The sequence below is a fragment of the Schistocerca nitens genome, chromosome 2 (genome assembly GCF_023898315.1).
Source record: "Schistocerca nitens isolate TAMUIC-IGC-003100 chromosome 2, iqSchNite1.1, whole genome shotgun sequence".
NCBI lineage: Eukaryota > Metazoa > Arthropoda > Insecta > Orthoptera > Acrididae > Schistocerca > Schistocerca nitens.
This window is the reverse complement of record NC_064615.1, coordinates 833,827,872-833,845,883: the sequence shown is the minus strand read 5'-3', so window position 1 is coordinate 833,845,883 and position 18,012 is coordinate 833,827,872. Positions and strand designations below refer to the sequence as shown.

General features: G+C 37.3%; 1 protein-coding gene across 1 annotated transcript in view; it reads right to left on the bottom strand.

Moving 5' to 3' along the window:
- Nucleotides 1-1,318: 1,318 nt before the first annotated feature.
- Nucleotides 1,319-18,012, bottom strand: part of LOC126235371 (peroxidase-like) — a 184,284-nt gene continuing 167,590 nt past the window's right edge. The window contains exons 14-16 of the mRNA XM_049944093.1: nucleotides 13,642-13,750; nucleotides 7,616-7,706; nucleotides 1,319-1,462 (exon numbers count right to left, since the gene is read on the bottom strand). Of these exons, the coding sequence (XP_049800050.1) occupies nucleotides 1,319-1,462; nucleotides 7,616-7,706; nucleotides 13,642-13,750 (344 nt within the window). The remainder of the gene's footprint in view (nucleotides 1,463-7,615; nucleotides 7,707-13,641; nucleotides 13,751-18,012) is intronic.

Here is an 18,012-nt window from a genome sequence, read left to right as displayed (position 1 = left end):
CATGACAGAAGTTCCCACCCTGCCACTAAGATGAATCTGGCTGCCACACAACTTGTCACACTGCCTGCCACTGAAGACGGAACATTGTCAATGCAACATAGTATGAGCACCAGACAGTTGCAGTCCCATCTACTTGCTAATTTCAACCAACTTCAGGGCACTTACCCAGGGTCTACAATTCACAGTTGTGCTCTGGCACTACCTTCACCTGACTTACCCTGAGCCATCACCTACCTGTGTATATACAATCTGCACTATGCTGCATCCTATGCTGAGGGTCCTTGGTTTACCGGCATGCTCAAATGCCTTCTGCATTAGGCACATCACAGACTGTAGCTGTTTACACATCTGTGCCAAATGGTGTGACTGGCTTACACAGATTTTTTCCGCAATGGCGAGCCTGCTGCTCACCCAGGCTTGAAGCAATTCTACTTTTTTTTTAAGTTTTCAGTCTTCTGACTGGTTTGATGTGGCCCATCATGAATTCCTCTCTGTGTAAACCTTCTAATGTCAAAGTAGCACTTGTAGCCTATGTTCTGAATTATTAGCTGGATGTATTCTGATCTCTGTCTTCCACTACAGTTTCTACCTTCTACAGCTCCCTCCAGTACCATGGAAGTTATTCCCTGTTTCTTCACATCAACCTATTGTGAGGTCAATAAACCTTTAGGCAACCTAATAATGCTGTATTATAGACTATACCCAAATTATATAATATGGATGTAGAGTTGCATTGCAGTAGACAACTGTTTGTTGTTATGTTCATCTTGTTACAGGGCTCCATTAATGTAATAAGTGCCACTGTTTATTCATTTACCAATTTACTGAGCTTGCGGTTTGTGCAAACTTAATACAAAATCTCTCGTCAGTATGATTATGCTGTAACAAATAACTTCAGTTCAATAGAATTACTCTGATTTTAATTTCATTTATTTCATATGCAAATGGGTACAACATCTTATGCGTGACATTTTAAAATGGAGTATCTTTCAACAACTCATATATTAATGGGTTAACATTTTTTATATCTAAGCTTTACTCATACTGCCATCAGATGAAAAACTGCCATAACAGCTTGTACACTACTTTCAATGACATGAAAGATAAAATTTTTCTCATGTTCATCCATTTATAGAAACATTGCTGAAATGTCCCATATTTGTTCGCTAAATGACATGCTGCTATTTTTAGTTTTAATAAAACCATCATTTCCTATGAATGTAAAAGGACACAAAATCCAAAATTAAAACCAGGAAAATGTAATTCTAATCAGTCAAGTTAATTTGTGAAAATTGTGTATAAGTGTCATTCTAATACTTCAGTCCATTCCATTCAAGAGTGATACAAAATTGTCAGTCACATTAACCTCTTCTGTTTCATCAGGAATCTGGAAAACCAAGTCTATGTTTGGATCCATCACTTCAGTTTCATTGTCAGGTAAAATTTCCTCAGATAATCTAACCTGAAAAATTCAAGTAATTAGAAAATATTAGAAAAGTAACATCTAATTACTATTACTGAAATAACTTTATGTTTACAGTCTGCAGAGTTTAATGTAATAGTAGTAGTTATTGTAATAATAGTAAACGTTATACAGCATTAAATATGCATTAATCATGCTATAGCAACATTTTTTTCTCCTAATGTCTTAGGTGTCCAAAAACAATAAGCTACAAAATTTAAAAATAGTATGCACAAGTTCGAACTGAGGAAAAATAATTACTCTAATTTCATCATGGTTTTGTTGTTTATGATTTAGGCCCCTACATCAAGAATATATGACACAAACTTACCTAATGGAAAAAAAATAAGAAGCAAGAAAGAACAGAGTTGTTAATTAGTCATGTGTTCCATAGATCAATACTTTCATGGAAAAATGTTTGTAGTTGGCTACAGAATCAGGACTGTAGCTATGCATGCACCTCTTCATTCAAAGCAAATCAACAGCATGAATATCTTTCTTCATGGCTCCAGAAATATGGAAACCGCATGGGGAGAGAGAGAAGCTGTATGGAGGATGTGTAAGACCTTTCCAGCAAAATCTCTACAGCACAATCAAAACAACAGGCATGCCGACTTCGGAAAGTAAGAAACAGGAACTCTGCCCTATTTTTTTTTTTTAATTTTTTAAATTACAACCCACTTGCTAATCTACTCTTGTGGCTCTTGCATTTTTACTGTCAGTCAGCAAATTCAGTTCACAGAAAAATTACACACAGCTTTCACCACCTTATAGAATGAAATTAAATTCATGATCATCGGTGTTTGTTTCAGTTATATGCATACTTTTATGTGTTACTTGTAATCTGAATTGATTTGGTACTTAAATTTGAATAGTGGGTTATTAAATAGGGTATGGTGTGATTATGTGAAAAACTGCACTGCTATGCCACAAAATACAATGACATTTTAGGCAAAAGATTTCAGTTTTTTGACCTCTTTTCAATGGTATTAAATTTTTCCCCATTTTCTGATTTGAAATCCTGCAGTGAGGTACTTTTCACAATTTTGCAGCAGCTTCTTACACTGTTCAGTGTGGAATTAAATTGACATTGCTTAATTTGTATCTAGGAAACTAGACAAATCCTTTATCAATAATTTAGTCCTTTGGATGACGCAAAATAAATAAGCACATTGTGTACAGCAATAGTGTTGTCACACACCCTGCAACATACCTTATGTTACAATAATTTCCAATTACATCCAATAATTTATAATGGCATATAGCATTCCATCTGAAAGCACCCCATCCAATGGCATACATTCTCAGACATTCTGGAAACTTAATTTGTTCTTTGAACAATGTATAAAAAGTTTTCTTACCATGAAATGTCTATGACATTGGTAAGGGGGGATGGGGGGTAGACATATTCCTTTTGCTGTAGTATTCAACACAAATGATTAGTATAGCAACCAATACAAACTTATACCTTCATTATGCAACACACATGATCACACAGAATTAATTATTTCATTCAGGTTGTTTTACAACTAATAGAAGCATTTATTTTGCATTACAGATGGGCACAATACATATATCAAACATACAACAATCTCATCATGTTCTTTGGAATAGAGGAGTTAATAGAAACAAAAAGAAAGAGCTAATTATTCAGTTAACATCTTGTTTTTAAGGTTCCATATCTCAACCACTAAAAATGGAAACCTTATAGGATCACTTTAAAATCCATCAGTCTGAACAATTGTTATGACCCATTTTTCTCAGGAATGGGTAGAGGTATCAAGTTTAAGTTTTTGTCACATATTAAGGTCTATAAACCCTTGGTGGTGTGAAAAATTTACACTTCTAACCAGTGTACTCATGTCATGTATTTCAATGCTCGTAAATTTACTCAACAAATACTATGGGGTACTTCCTGTTGACCTAGAATCACAGTACTGGTAAAGGAAAAATGTAAAAATAGTTAATTTGTGATTGTATTATACAAATTTTTTTGCCATTTGTTGTCCATCTGTTAAGACCCCTTATTCTAAGGAACATTACCGAGAGAGGTAGCACAGTGGTTGGCACACTGGACTTGCATTCGGGAGGATGACGGTTCAAACCCATGTCCGGACGTTCTGATTTAGGTTTTCTGTGATTTCCCTAAATCACTTCAGGCAAATACCGGAATGGTTCCTTTGAAAGGTCATAACTGACTTCCTTCCCAATGTTTCCCTAATTTGGTGGGACTGATGACTGTTTGGTCCCCTCCCACAAATCACCCATCCATCCATCCAGCTAAGGAATATTATAGGTATCAAGTTGAAATTTATGTCAGATACTAATCTTTGGTCTCTTTGCAGTGTAAAAGATTTAAGCTTGTAAGTCAACTCAGTCAAAAGATGTGCACATATTTAAATACTCATGAATTCACTCAACTGTGAAGACTTCTTTTCTTAGGGGCAGATGTCTTTCTGGAAGATAACTTCCTTCCTTGCCAAACCTGGCCTTTTTTCACATATCTTTTGTTGCAATTTGTCCAGGAGGTTAGCATAGTATTCTCCAGTAATTGTTTGCCCAATGGGGAGATAACCTACAAACGTAATCCCCTTCTCATCCCAGAATACAAATGCTATGATCTTTCCTGCTGAAGGAATTGTCTTTGCTTTCTTTGGTAGTGGAGAATTAGCCTGTTTCCACTGCTTTGACTGTTATTTTGTCTCTAGGTATAGTAGTGCACCGAAGTGTCATCTGTGGTCACAAACCGGCACAAAAAATCTTGTTTGTTTCTCCTAAAATGAGCCAAACATTGTTCCGATATGTCCACTCTCACACATTTTTGATCCAGCATCAAAGAGTCGTGGCACTCACCTTGCAGATAATTTTTTCATTTCTAATTCTTCAATTAAAATGTGATACAGCCTTTCAGATGACATCTGGCAAGTGTGAGCAATTCCTCGCACTTTCAATCAGCGATCTTCCATGAATATTTTGTGCACTTTTGCAATGATTTCTGGAGTAGTGACACATCTTAGCCAACCACTGTGCGGACCATCATCTAAGCTCTCCCGACCAAATTTAAATTCATTTGTCCACTTGGCAACAGTTGAATATGAAGAAGTAGAGTCCCCCAGTGTATTCTGGAAATCAGCATGAATGTCCTATGCTTTCATACCTTTCTTTATGAAGTGCTCGAATCTCGATTTTTTCCATCTCCGCAAATCACTATGCAGGAACAACAACAGAGTCATATGACCACCACTGCTCTCTTCCAAGAGCACTGACATGGCATGCGTTTACAGGAATCAATCCAATGAATATCATGTGAACAACTCGTGTCAGCACTGACTTCTCATGGTGATTCTGGGATTTTTCAAACCACCCTCGTATTTTTCCCTACATTGTTCTAATTGAAAGTGTATGTTCAAAGTATTTTTGCATGTGAAAAGTGTGATTATAAATATGAGCAAAGAGTGCCAAATGCATTCTTGGTCTGTCTACGCTACAAGTCATTCTCGTGTCTTCAAAATGTAACCATGAACAGTATGTGATTTTGATTTTTTAAAATGTTATATCTTATCTCAGATTCTATTCTGAAAACATGATGTGATAATTTTTATAAAAAATTGTTCTCATGTACATAAAAAAATAATAAGTATGAACACAAGTTTTTTAATGACTACACAACAAACTTGACATTGGGAAACAAGCTGAAAGCAAGAGAGAAAAGTAAGTAAAATCATAGTTTCTTTGTACCTGGTCCTTAATATTGTCAATCACACTGAGATCACAGAAGTCACAATAAAGCAATATACACACATACAGATTGCCGTGATATCACATACATAAGGTATAAAATGGCACTGCCTTGATGGAGCTGTCATTTGTACTCAGGTGATTCATGTGAAAAGGTTTCTGACATGATTATGGCTGCTTGATGGGAATTAACAGATTTTATATGCCAAATGGTAGTAGAAGCTAGATGCATGAGATATTACACTTCAGAAGTCATTAAGAAATTCAATATTCTGAGGTCAATGGAGTCAATAGTGTGCCAAAGAATCCAAATTTCAGGCATTACCTCTCACCACAGACAATGCAGATTCCAACAGCCTTCACTTAATGAATGAGAACAGCACCATTTGCATGGAGTTGTCAATGCTAATGGACAAGCAACACTGCATGAAATAATCACAGAAACCAATGTAAGGCATACAACAAATGTATCATTATGACAGCATGGTGAAATTTGGCATTAATGGGCTATGACAGCAGATGACCAACACTAGTGCCTTTGTTAACAGCATGAAATTGCCTGCAGCGCCTCTCCTGGGCATGGCCTGGCCAGATGAGTACTGATTTCAGTGGCTACAAGCTGATGGTAGCATTCAGTGTGGCACATACTCCTGAAGGCAGGGCACAAGTTGTCAACAAGGCATTGTGCAAGCAGGTGGTGGCTCCATAATGGTGTGAGCTATGTTTACGTGGAATGGACTAGGCCCTCTGTCGAAGCGAATCAATCATTCACTGGAAATGGTTATGTTTGCTATTTAGGGACCATTCACATGGACTTCATGTAATTGGGCCACAACTGTTCACAACTGGCCTGAAGAGCAATCTGGACAATTCGAGCAAATGATTTGGCCACCAGACCAACTGACAAGAAATCTATCAAACATTTATGGGACAGAGTCAAAAGGTCAGTTTGTGCACAAAATCCTGCACCAGCAACACTTTTGCAATTATGAATGGCTATAGAGGCAGCATGGCTCAAGATCTCTGCAGGGGACATCAAATGACTTGTTGCCGCATTGAGTTGCTGCACTATGCAGGGCAAAATGAGGTCTGACATGGTATCAGGAGGTATCCCATGACTTTTGTCACTTCAATTTTTGTAGTGCAAGAATGGTAAAAACCAAACCTAAAATGCACTTACTGTCTTTAGGGTTCAACTTTGTGGCTTATTGGTATGGGAAGCAATGTTACAATTATGTTGCTCATCTGGGATGAAATATTACAACTGGGTTGATTAATGGAAAGAAATATTACAATCTTTAGTATAAAGTGCAAAATGGTGTTTAGACACATAAAAAGTAGAGAATACTGGTTGTGATACAGTGTTGTCTAACTGTTTTTAACAGCATCTTTAAATTTTGAGTCTCAGTAAGAACAGAAGACAATAGTTCAACACCTCTACTTTCTATGCATCCATATGCCACTGCACTTTTCCTTAAAGGTGAAGGACTGTCCATTACTGCAATCATTTGTTACACTACAACAATAAGTTTTCATTTGCATAACAATAAAATATTTAAAAAATGAAAAAAGACAGGAGTAAAAATGTATTAAGTTCTTCTTCTTTTTATTTTTTTGCACCTTCTTTCAATGATAAGGATGTTGCTTTCATAATGAAATATTTCCATAAAAACTTTCATCCCCTTTTCACCCCCTTGGGGGTTGAATTTTCAAAAAACACTAAAACTTTTACTTTTTTACTTCTAACAGAGAAGTGAAGCACTAGTTTTATAGAAGTAGCCTTAAAAATGCATTAGCAGTTCTTTGATAACACATTTCGAAAAACCTTCCATGTCCTATTTCACTCCCTTAAAGGTTGAATTTCAAAAAATCACTTATTAAACAATGTCTTCAACATAAGATCAATGCCCTCTCCACATGTCAAGTTTCTATCCTTAACAGTTTTGACTGGGTGATGATGAGTCTATGAATCACTCAGGACATTCATGTAAAGAGATTACAATCATTAGACAAGACATCAAATGTGAACATGTAGTCTAAGAGATGGCAGAATAAATGCCCAAATTGGAAATACAATGAAAATATACTTAAAATAATGATGTAGCTGAAAAACTGGCATTGAAGATATAGATGAAATAGATACAAGAATGCTTGTAAAAGAAAAATTCGTAACGCTGAAATCTGCAATCTCTGTTTTTCATTCTCTTATGTCTCTCTTCATATTGTTGTTTTGAACTATTGGTCCTTTTCTTCACCATCATTTGCATCATTGTATACATTTTTCTCCTCAGTCCCTAAACAAGCTAACTTTTCAATTTTAATGTGCCTTCTTTTTCTTAGAACCACCATAATCTATGTTTCAAGAATGAAGAATTTAATTACAAAACAAATAACCTAATCTCAAACAAGACTTACTTCTGATAGGTTATCCTGTAAGCTCTGATCCTTCCATTTTGTTAAATCCAATCTAGGTAGAAGCTTGCTATTGCATGTGACTCGAGGATTTCTGAAAGATTCATCATAATTTAATGAAACACACTGATTGTTTATATATATATATATATATATATATATATATATATATATATATATATATATATATATATATATTCCCACGTGGAATGTTTCCCTATATATATATATATATATATATATATATATATATATATAGAGAGAGAGAGAGAGAGAGAGAGAGAGAAACATTCCATCCATTATATATATAAAAACAAAGATGATGTGACTTACCAAACGAAAGCCCTGGCAGGTCGATAGACACACAAACAAACACAAACATACACACAAAATTCAAGCTTTCGCAACAAACTGTTGCCTCATCAGGAAAGAGGGAAGGAGAGGGAAAGACGAAAGGATGTGGGTTTTAAGGGAGAAGGTAAGGAGTCATTCCAATCCCGGGAGCGGAAAGACTTACCTTGGGGGAAAAAAGGACGGGTATACACTTGCGCACACACACACATATCCATCCACACATATACAGACACAAGCAGACATATTTGGTCTTTAAATATGTCTGCTTGTGTCTGTATATGTGTGGATGGATATGTGTGTGTGTGCTAGTGTATACCCGTCCTTTTTTCCCCCAAGGTAAGTCTTTCCGCTCCCGGGATTGGAATGACTCCTTACCCTCTCCCTTAAAACCCACATCCTTTCGTCTTTCCCTCTCCTTCCCTCTTTCCTGATGAGGCAACAGTTTGTTGCGAAAGCTTGAATTTTGTGTGTATGTTTGTGTTTGTTTGTGTGTCTGTCGACCTGCCAGCACTTTCATTTGGTAAGTCACATCATATATATATATATATATATATATATATATATATATATATATAAAGTAAGATAAATGGAATAGCTTTAACGAAACTGAGGATGGATTTAGAGACAATTGCAGGCCTTGAACTTGCTATAGATTCGTGGAAAGATTTGTCTTCAAGTACCAGCAACGCACACTCCCATTCATAAACTAAAGGATCTTTGAGACATAAAAAGGTTACAGGAGTGCTCTGTGGGTTTTAACTGTGGTGGAGTAACTTGAAAAATTTGGCATTTATGGCAGGCTAGTACATGACTACTTTGTGTGGATGAAACAATCCATTGTGGGAAGAGTTCTAGGCTATAATAGTTCCAACTGTGTTATGTTGTGTCTTGTGTGCTTAAGGTATATAGTATGGATAACATTACATGTGTCCCAATCACTGGAAGATTAGTGACCAACCAGAAGACATGGGCTGAGAATTGAATGTCACTCACACTATCATTTTCATGGTTATGGAGGAGATTCCAGGAAGGAGGAAATATTTCAATTGCAGTAAGGTCAATTATGTAATACTATAGAACATCAGAATTGATGTCAAGCATTAAGTGTTCAATGATGTTCAATCAGCAAAGTACTTACCTTACTTGGCTTGGTAAATGTGATGTCTTGCCCTCCTTTGAGAGGTTCCTGGTAGAGAGGGGTCGCATCGTGTTCATGGATGAATTTCTGTATAACTTGGCAGTTGATTGTTGTGATATGTTCATCTGAACAACCTAAGAACATGTCACAACCCTGCCTATATAGTCAAGAGGGACTGATACAACAAAAAGTCTTGGTCATATGATGGAAGCCCATAAGCCACAGCGCATGTTTCCTAGAGGTACTATAACAGCTTAATTCTGTAGTGTTGACATCTTGCACAATGTTCGTTCCTTTTCTCTGATACTTATGGACCTTTGTTCTGCCATATGGATGATAATACCCAACCACATAGGGCTGTCCTGGTAGATTAGCACATGCAAAATGATGATAACATGAGTATAGAGCAGCCAGCTCACCACCCCCCTCCCCCCTCCCTCCCACTCTCCAGACTTAAACTTGATTGAACGGTCACAGAACACTCTAAGTCAAAGAATTACATCCCAGATACTGCTGCCACAGACTAACTCTTCCACAAAAAGTTGTTCAGCAATGGAAAGTGTTACAGCAAGATATACTGGATGGCTTAATCCACGATGTGAGGAAATGTGAATCCTGTCTTGCAAGGTAAGGGCATCACATCTTGTAGCAATATTCTGTATGCTACTGAATGAGGAATTCCAATGAAAATAAGACCCATCGATGGCCCATGGCTAGTTTCCTGCATACTTTGTATACACATCACTGGGTCACAGGTCGGAATGTTACCAGGATATATTTTAGTACACACATTATTCCTATGCCTCATGTTGCATTGTGGATCAGAAGATATGAGACCAGAAGTGCCAGAGAACTGATGCCTAGTACTGTGGAAAGTTTGAAAAGGCATTTGTGGAATTGAGGATCACAGCCACTGAAGTAGGTCACAAACTCAATTATTTAACATGATCAGCAGAGATCTGCCACAATTTTGGGAGCTGTGTAGTCTTCAGTTCAGTCAGTTTCTCCAAAAAGAGCGACTTGTTCTTGTAATTATTAAGACATGACTGACAGTAGAATGGACTGAACCTAACTGTGGTTGCTGAAGATTGCAATCCAATTCCTTTAAAGGCATCAACCTAATTTTAGTAATTTTTATACAGTAAAATTATATTACTTTCCCACTGTTATTGTTTCAGTCTTACATCTGCTTATCACATATCACTACATTAATATCTGTTAATGCAGTCTATGTCACATCCAATTTTACAGTGATCACCAGTTTCATCCTTTGCTGTAAGTCAAGCTTTCATATCATTATGATTCTATCAGCCCCTCTTCTACAGCCTGGCTACACATGTACAATGCATCTGCAATTCAGAGTGATAATTAGAAAAGCATGTTGGTAAGCTCGTAAGAGCTCACACTAAAATACAATATCTTGTCAAGTTACTCCATAAACAGCTCTCTTTCATCAACTACTTCCATATCTCAAACAGATCTGTTGCTATTTGTTCCCAACCAATACTTTCCCTACTGTCCAACTTTGAAAATCTTAGCTGTGACCTTTTTCTAAGGTTTTGACCACCAAACAGCCATATAATCTACCTAATATTTTATTCCGTCGCTATTTAATACTTGCTCACAGTCCTGCATCCTCAGTGTTATTCTTCTATGGTAAAGCCAGATGCAAGAGTATCCCATATACTCATCCTACAGTTCATATCACAGTCCACTAACACACATTTTGTATCCAACCAGAGGTAGGATCACATATGAAATCAGCCACATCATCTTGAAGTTGTGCGGGCTCTATGTAGGTATCACAATGGACAAACTATCTACCCATACGACTGGCCACCTCTTGAACTGTGACCAACAGTAACCTCAAATCTCCCTCCCTCTTCCTCAGTTTTAGCTCCTCTGACCAAATAGAAGGGTTGAGATAGTCTACGAGATATGATCTATTAGTGCAATTGATAAAACATTACACACGCGTGAGGTATCTGGGTTTATGTCCCTGTTCAACATACACATTTTACTTGTCACATGTGATAAATACAATTTATACCTTGCAAAAGGGTAGAAAATTCCTATGACAATTCAGAGGTCAAGTATAGCTCAAGTTAACAAGATTTATGCTGCAAAGAAATGATACACAATGACAAAGCAATGCAAGGTAATTAAATCACTATGAATCTGTGTGTCAGGCAGTCCAATAAAATTAAACACATACCCTAAAACTTTTACAAATGCTGCTGCATACAATAACATGTTAACACTAAAGGTTTGCAGTCTACAGCCATCATGTGGTAGAATAAATTTTTGTTTGGTATCAAATTCTTCATTATATTGTTTTTGTTAGAATGGGAACCATTTTGGTCTTCTAACAGCTGGTAGATTGCAATTGACATTGAACTGTTGATGTGGTTATTTTAACGAATGTGATGCCAATGATATAATTTCTGAAAGATTAACAAATCAAAGTTTAATATTTTGAGAAAAGAAATAAAACTGATGTTTGAAGATTTCAATTAACAAATGTATAAAAACTAAGTTATCTTTGTCTAACCTCTTCCCCAGTGCTAAACCATGAACCTCCAAAACAGTTCTTAAAATTAAATTGGAAAACAGTTTAACTGTCTCATTATGTTTGAGATATTTTAAACAGTAAGAACAGAAGCTTTATCTCTGCAGATCTAATCTACATAAATCTATATAAAAAACATGACACTGTGGTAAAAATTTAATACTCGAAAAGATATTGAGATATAATGATGATGTGGCAGATTGAAAGGAAGACATTACAGTAAAGGAGGGAAAGAAAAAGTTGTGGACCACAACAAGGCATCCCATTACAAACTTCTCTATCCACATTTTACCTTGTACAACACATGCCTTCTATCCCTATAATCACTTCATACACTGAAGCACCAAAGAAACTGGTATAGTCATGCCTATCCAAATACAGAGATATGTAAACATGCAGAAGACGGCACTGCAGTCGGCAATGCCTATATAAGACATCAAGAGGTTGGCACAGTCATTAGATCCGTTACTGCTGCTACAGTGTTAGGTTATCAAGATTTAAGTGACTTTGAATGTTGTGTTAAAGTCGGCGCACAAGCGATGGGACACTGCATCTCTGAGGTAGCAATGAAATTGGGTTTTCCCGTACAACCATTTCACGAGTGTACCACGAATATCAGGAATCCAGTAAAACATCAAATCTCCAACATCACTGCAGGAGGAAGAAGATCCTGCAAGAATGGGACCAACAATGACTGAAGAGATTCATTCAACATGACGGAAGTGCAACCCTTCCACAAATTGCTGCAAATTTCAGTGCTGGGCCATCAGCAAGTGTCACCAGGTGAACCATTCAACAAAACTTCATTGATATGGGCTTTTGGAGCAGAAAGCCCACTCGTGTACCCTTGATGACTACAAGACACAAGCTTTACGCCTCGCCTGGGCCCATCAACACCTACATTGGACTGTTGATGACTGGTCAGACGAGTCTCGTTTAAAATTGCATCAAGTGAATGGATGTGCACTGGTATGGAGACAACCTCTTGAATCCATGGACCCTTCTTGAATCCGTGGACCCTGCATGTCAACAGGGGACTGTTCAAGCTGGTAGTGGATGCTCTGTAATGGTGTGGGGTGTTTGCAGTTGGAGTAATATGGGACCCCTATTACATCTAGATACGACTCTGACATGTAACACATATGTAAGTGTTCTGCCTGATCACCAGCATCCATTCCTGTCCATTGTGCATTCCAATGGACTTGGGCAATTCCAGTAGGACAATGTGGCACTCCACACATCCAGAATTGCTATAGAGTGGTTCCATGAACACTCTTCTGAGCTTAAACACTTCTGCTGGCCACCAGACCCCAGATATGAACATTATTGAGCATATCTGAGATGCGTTGCAACATGCTGTTCAGAAGAGATCTCAACTCCCTCGTACTCTTACGGATTTATGGACAGCCCTGCAGGATTCATGGTGTCAATTCCCTCCAGCACTACTTCAGACATTAGTCCAATCCATACTACATCATATTGCACCACTTCTGCATGCTCGTGGGTGTCCTATATGGTATTAGGCAGATGTACCAGTTTCTGTTGCTCTTCGGTGTATTTGCCTCTGTTTTTCTCCTAATATCTGCCTTTTATTGAAAGTACTTTACAAATGAAGTTAAATGCATCTGGTCAATTGTTCTATATTAATTTGAATTATACAGAAGGGCCATAAAAGGAGTGAAGCAGTAAATATTAGCACAAAAGCAACAAAATCAGGGTTTAAAGTCCTAATGAAGACAAGGTCGCTACAGATTGAACACAAAGTTCAGTGGACAAAGATGGGAAAGGAAACTGACGGTATATTTTTTTAACTGCACCATCCACATCATGCTAGCTGCAAAAACTATGGTGAAACTAAATCTGAATGGCTAGCTGTGGAATTGAATATTTCTCTTTCCAAATTGAGTTAAGTGGAATATCAGTGCAAAAGTGTTTATGAACAAAATAGATACATCAAACATTACTTACTTATTTGAATCTGGTAACACCATAGCATATAACTGAACTGCTTGTATTTCATCACCAGAATCACACAACAGTCGAGACAAACGTACTTTCCTTATTTCTTTAAGCTGATCTGAAATAGATAACATAATCAAAATAAAAACATATTTTAGGCAATGAGTAACTTGGCTCACCAGACCAAATATTAGTCACCCCATAAAAGAGCAGACTGATCACTTTGAAGTGCTGTAGACAATGTAGAATTGGTACCAAGTAGTCATGTTGCTCTCCATTGCTGACAGATGTCATGGTAATGATGTGATGCAAATATACCAATCTGTTGTAGAGAACCAGTGCAGTAAGGTGGGTTCATGTAGAGACATGACACTTTGGCAGAAAGGAATTATATATCCAGACTCACACATGGTCACACAATGAATGAAGCTGCACAATTTGTTGGTGTATCATCATGAACTGTCAAGTGTGTATAAAATGAATGGCATACAACTTGCACCCATGTAACATGGCTTATGAGTAATGGTGACAAAAGGATCGTAACCAACCGGGACAAAAGACGAGATTCATGCTTTGACAATGATAAAGGGTTTAAAACCCGATGTAAATTGCTGCTTTCAGTGAATGGAGGTCCATCTCAATCAGCACAGATGGAACTGTGTGCAATGGACATTTGGAGTCATATACCTCACAAAAAATCATTGCTGATAATGGTAGACATCTTCCATGGGATGAACTTCACAGAAATTGTACAGTAGTTGACAGGGCACCTAGTGTGGTCTGACAAGTCACAATTTTGCCTGCACAGCATCGAATGTACTGATAGCTCAATGAAGCTTTTAACTCACAGTGTGTGGAGGACAAATTTCAGGCTGAAGGTGGTCCTGTGATGTTTTGGAGATTTTTTCATACCATAACTTGGGCCCACTCATTCATGTTACCCCAAATATGAAGTGAGACATCTGTTTCAAAATTCTTGGTGATCAAGTGTTTGCCCTTTCTTCTACATCTCCATGATCAGTATGCTGTGGCCACTCTTGCAGCTGCATGGGGCAGCCATGCAGTCTGAGGTGTCTTGTCATGGTTCGTGCGACTTCCCACATCGGGGGTTCGAGTCCTCCCTCGGGCATGGGTGTGTATGTGTGTGTGTGTGTGTGTGTGTGTGTGTGTGTGTGTGTGTTGTTCTCAGCATAAGTTAGTTTACATTAGACTAAGTAGTGAGTAAGACTAGGGACTGATGACCTTAGCAGTTTGGTCCCATAAGACCTTACCACACATTTCCAAATTTTGCTGCTCTTATCTGCCATAATGATAACAGTCAATTTCATAAGGCTGAATGCACACATTCCTCATTTGATCATCACTCATGCATCCCATTACACCTTGGCTAGCTAACTAAATCACATGATCTTAACACTAGGACAGAGGAGTTTCTGATTTTCCTAAAATGGCAGGAAAAAAGACATTTTGACCCTGTATAAAATATTTTAATATTTGACTTCAACGAGTACTTTATTTTAGTGTATGTTGATCCCTACCTTTTTGTGAGTTGTAACATTAATTATTTAACTTGACAATTAATAAATTACTTACTCACTTCAATAAACAAGTTTCTTAAACTGTAGACTTTCATACATTAACTAGTTGTAGAACCTTATAGATACTTGCAATATAAATGGTCCATAACATATTCACAACTTTTCTACACACTGGTTTGTTGTACCTTTTCAGTGGTGGCTGGTTATCATGAGCTAATGTGCTACAACACATTGTAAATAAGTTATGCCATTTCTCTTCAAATGCAAGCCAGAAATCGCACTAAAATTATACCATTTCTTAAGAATGTGAGCCAAAATCAAACTAAAATTACAATACACCATTTCTCATTGAACGAGTACTCATACACAAATAAAACAGATGAAAACATGTTTTGCAGTGCTCTCTCTGTGATAACTAGTAACCAGTGTTGAGTGCTGAATTGGTGGTCAGCTGTGCTACAGTCAACTCAGAGAAGGCACACAGCTGCCTGTTTTTGACTGTGAATGCTCTGATGTGACATCATCCATTCACCCAGTACTAGTGCTATGTTTCTCACAGCACCAGGCCAATATTTTTCTTGGGAATTGTGTGTAATGTATTGTATAAGTATACAATATGAGGGGTTTTTGAAGAGCAGTTGCAGTAAAGGCTCTGTGGGTGAGTAATTAAATGCAGTGACTAGTAATTCACTGGTCCGTTTTGATTCCCACTGCTACAATTTTTTTAATTTTATTTTGTTACTTGTAATGTTAAACAATTAACTATAAAATTTAAATACATTTGAGCAGTTCAGCTTATATACATAAAATTAATGTATTCAATTTAGTTATGATAACTACTCTTGTAAGTCAAAAGTCTATAGATGATCCTACAAAAAGCGAGCATATGTGTAAATTTAGTATGGAAGGTTTTTTTTCCATAGCAGGTACCACAGCAATGAAATTATTAAAGGAAGCCCGCATTTTCCACTTTTGCTGTATTAATTTCATTTGTTGACAACTAGTTCTGGCTTATTGGCCATTCTCAAGTGAGTTTGTGATTCTGCAATAGAAATCTATGCCTTATGTATTGAAATGTCAGCATCTTTAAATTTGTGTTTTCTATTCATTCTGGTGCACAAATGCTCACTTGTTGGTTTGACAGCTTTATTAATTACAAAATTTAAATATATTGAAGTAAGTAATAAATGTATAATGCCAGCATAAATGACAAGCTGTCAAAACAAAACAGCATTTGTGAACTGAAACGATGAGAACACAAATATACAGACACTGAAATTTCAGTATGTAGGATATACTTTTCTATTGCAGAACCACAAAATCTCTTTAATATGATCTAGAAGGCTGAAACTAGCCATGGCAAAATACAAGTAATTCAGCAAAAGTGGAAAATGCCATCTCCTTTTAGTAAGAAAGTGTTTTCTGTAGATGACCTGATAAGTAGTCCCTTTTCCAGTAGATATTAGGAGGAGGAAGAGAAATTTAAAAGTGGTAGGTAGGTCTTCTCCTAATGTAAATCAACAACAAAAGGGAGTGGGAGGAGGCTCACCTATGTGGCTCAAATTTTGTTAATAAAAGCAGGTTGATGCCCCTTTCAAGTTCATGGAATATTTCACTGGAGTGGTCCATGGGAAAAGGTAAAATGCTCTCTAAAGATTTATGTGTAGAGTATGAGGAAACTTCAAGTGACAGATCTTCGCGAGTGATAGACTGGCAGCTGAGCTTCGATTCACACTACTTCCATTGCCTCCCCCCCCCCACCCCCCCCACCCCCACACACACACACACACGCACACATACACACGCACACACACACGCACACACACACAAACACTAAAAATTAATGTAACTATTAGTTACGATAACTACCCATGTAAGTGAAAAAGCTATATTCCACCACATTGTAGAGTGGTGGTAAAATTTTGCGCAGCCTACCTCTGTGCCCTTTACTCAAGTCATTGGAACCTGTTAGATACACTTAGCACAGGTGATTTATGTTTTACATGCATATTTCCTACATACAGATTAGTGGCATCTGCACAGTTGTTGCTAGTCTTGTTGCCTTTGCTGAGGCTGATTTGACACTTCTTCCACCTTCTAGGTGATTTTTCTCCCATATCATCCTCTTTGGTCTGTTCTTCGGAAATTTCATTCACTTGAGTTCATACCTCAGATCGAGTATGAACGTTTTCTATATTCTTGTTCATTATCATTTTGTAGATGCCTCTTGCATTTACTGCCACCATGTCCTAGACAATGTAGTAGTATGCATCAGCCATCTCCTACATGCAACCACTGTTGTATATTTGTGTGCCATTTGATCAACAACATACACCCCATATTTTATTGCATTGTGAAATGTTGTGGTATTATGTCTCTTCTTTCCTTCTTTGATTATTGTTCCTTCAGTATGCAGTGTACTCACAAGAAAGCCATTTTTATTCTTCTTTCCTTGGTATACAGTTATCATGTGGTGTGTGTTGTCAATGTGGTGCAGGATGGTGGTGGATTGTATTTCAGCATTTGGCTTCTTTACTTCAACAGGGTTCTCACAACAGATCTTGTTGATTGTACCAAGTAAGGAAGTTTGTTTTCTTTGAACTTCTTAGCAATTTGAAAAGACATGAAAAACTTATCTGTCATCACCTTTCTTCCTTGAGTTAAGTGTGGCTACATTAGATCCAGAACAACATACTCTCTGTGTGGTTGCTTTTCTCTCTGTGTGTACTCTTTTCCAAGGTATGGAAAAGTATTACACATACACTTTGTCACAACACTGGCAGCAATGCAGAATCTGAGACCATGTTTGCCAGGTTTGTTGGCCATATGTTTTGCTCAATAA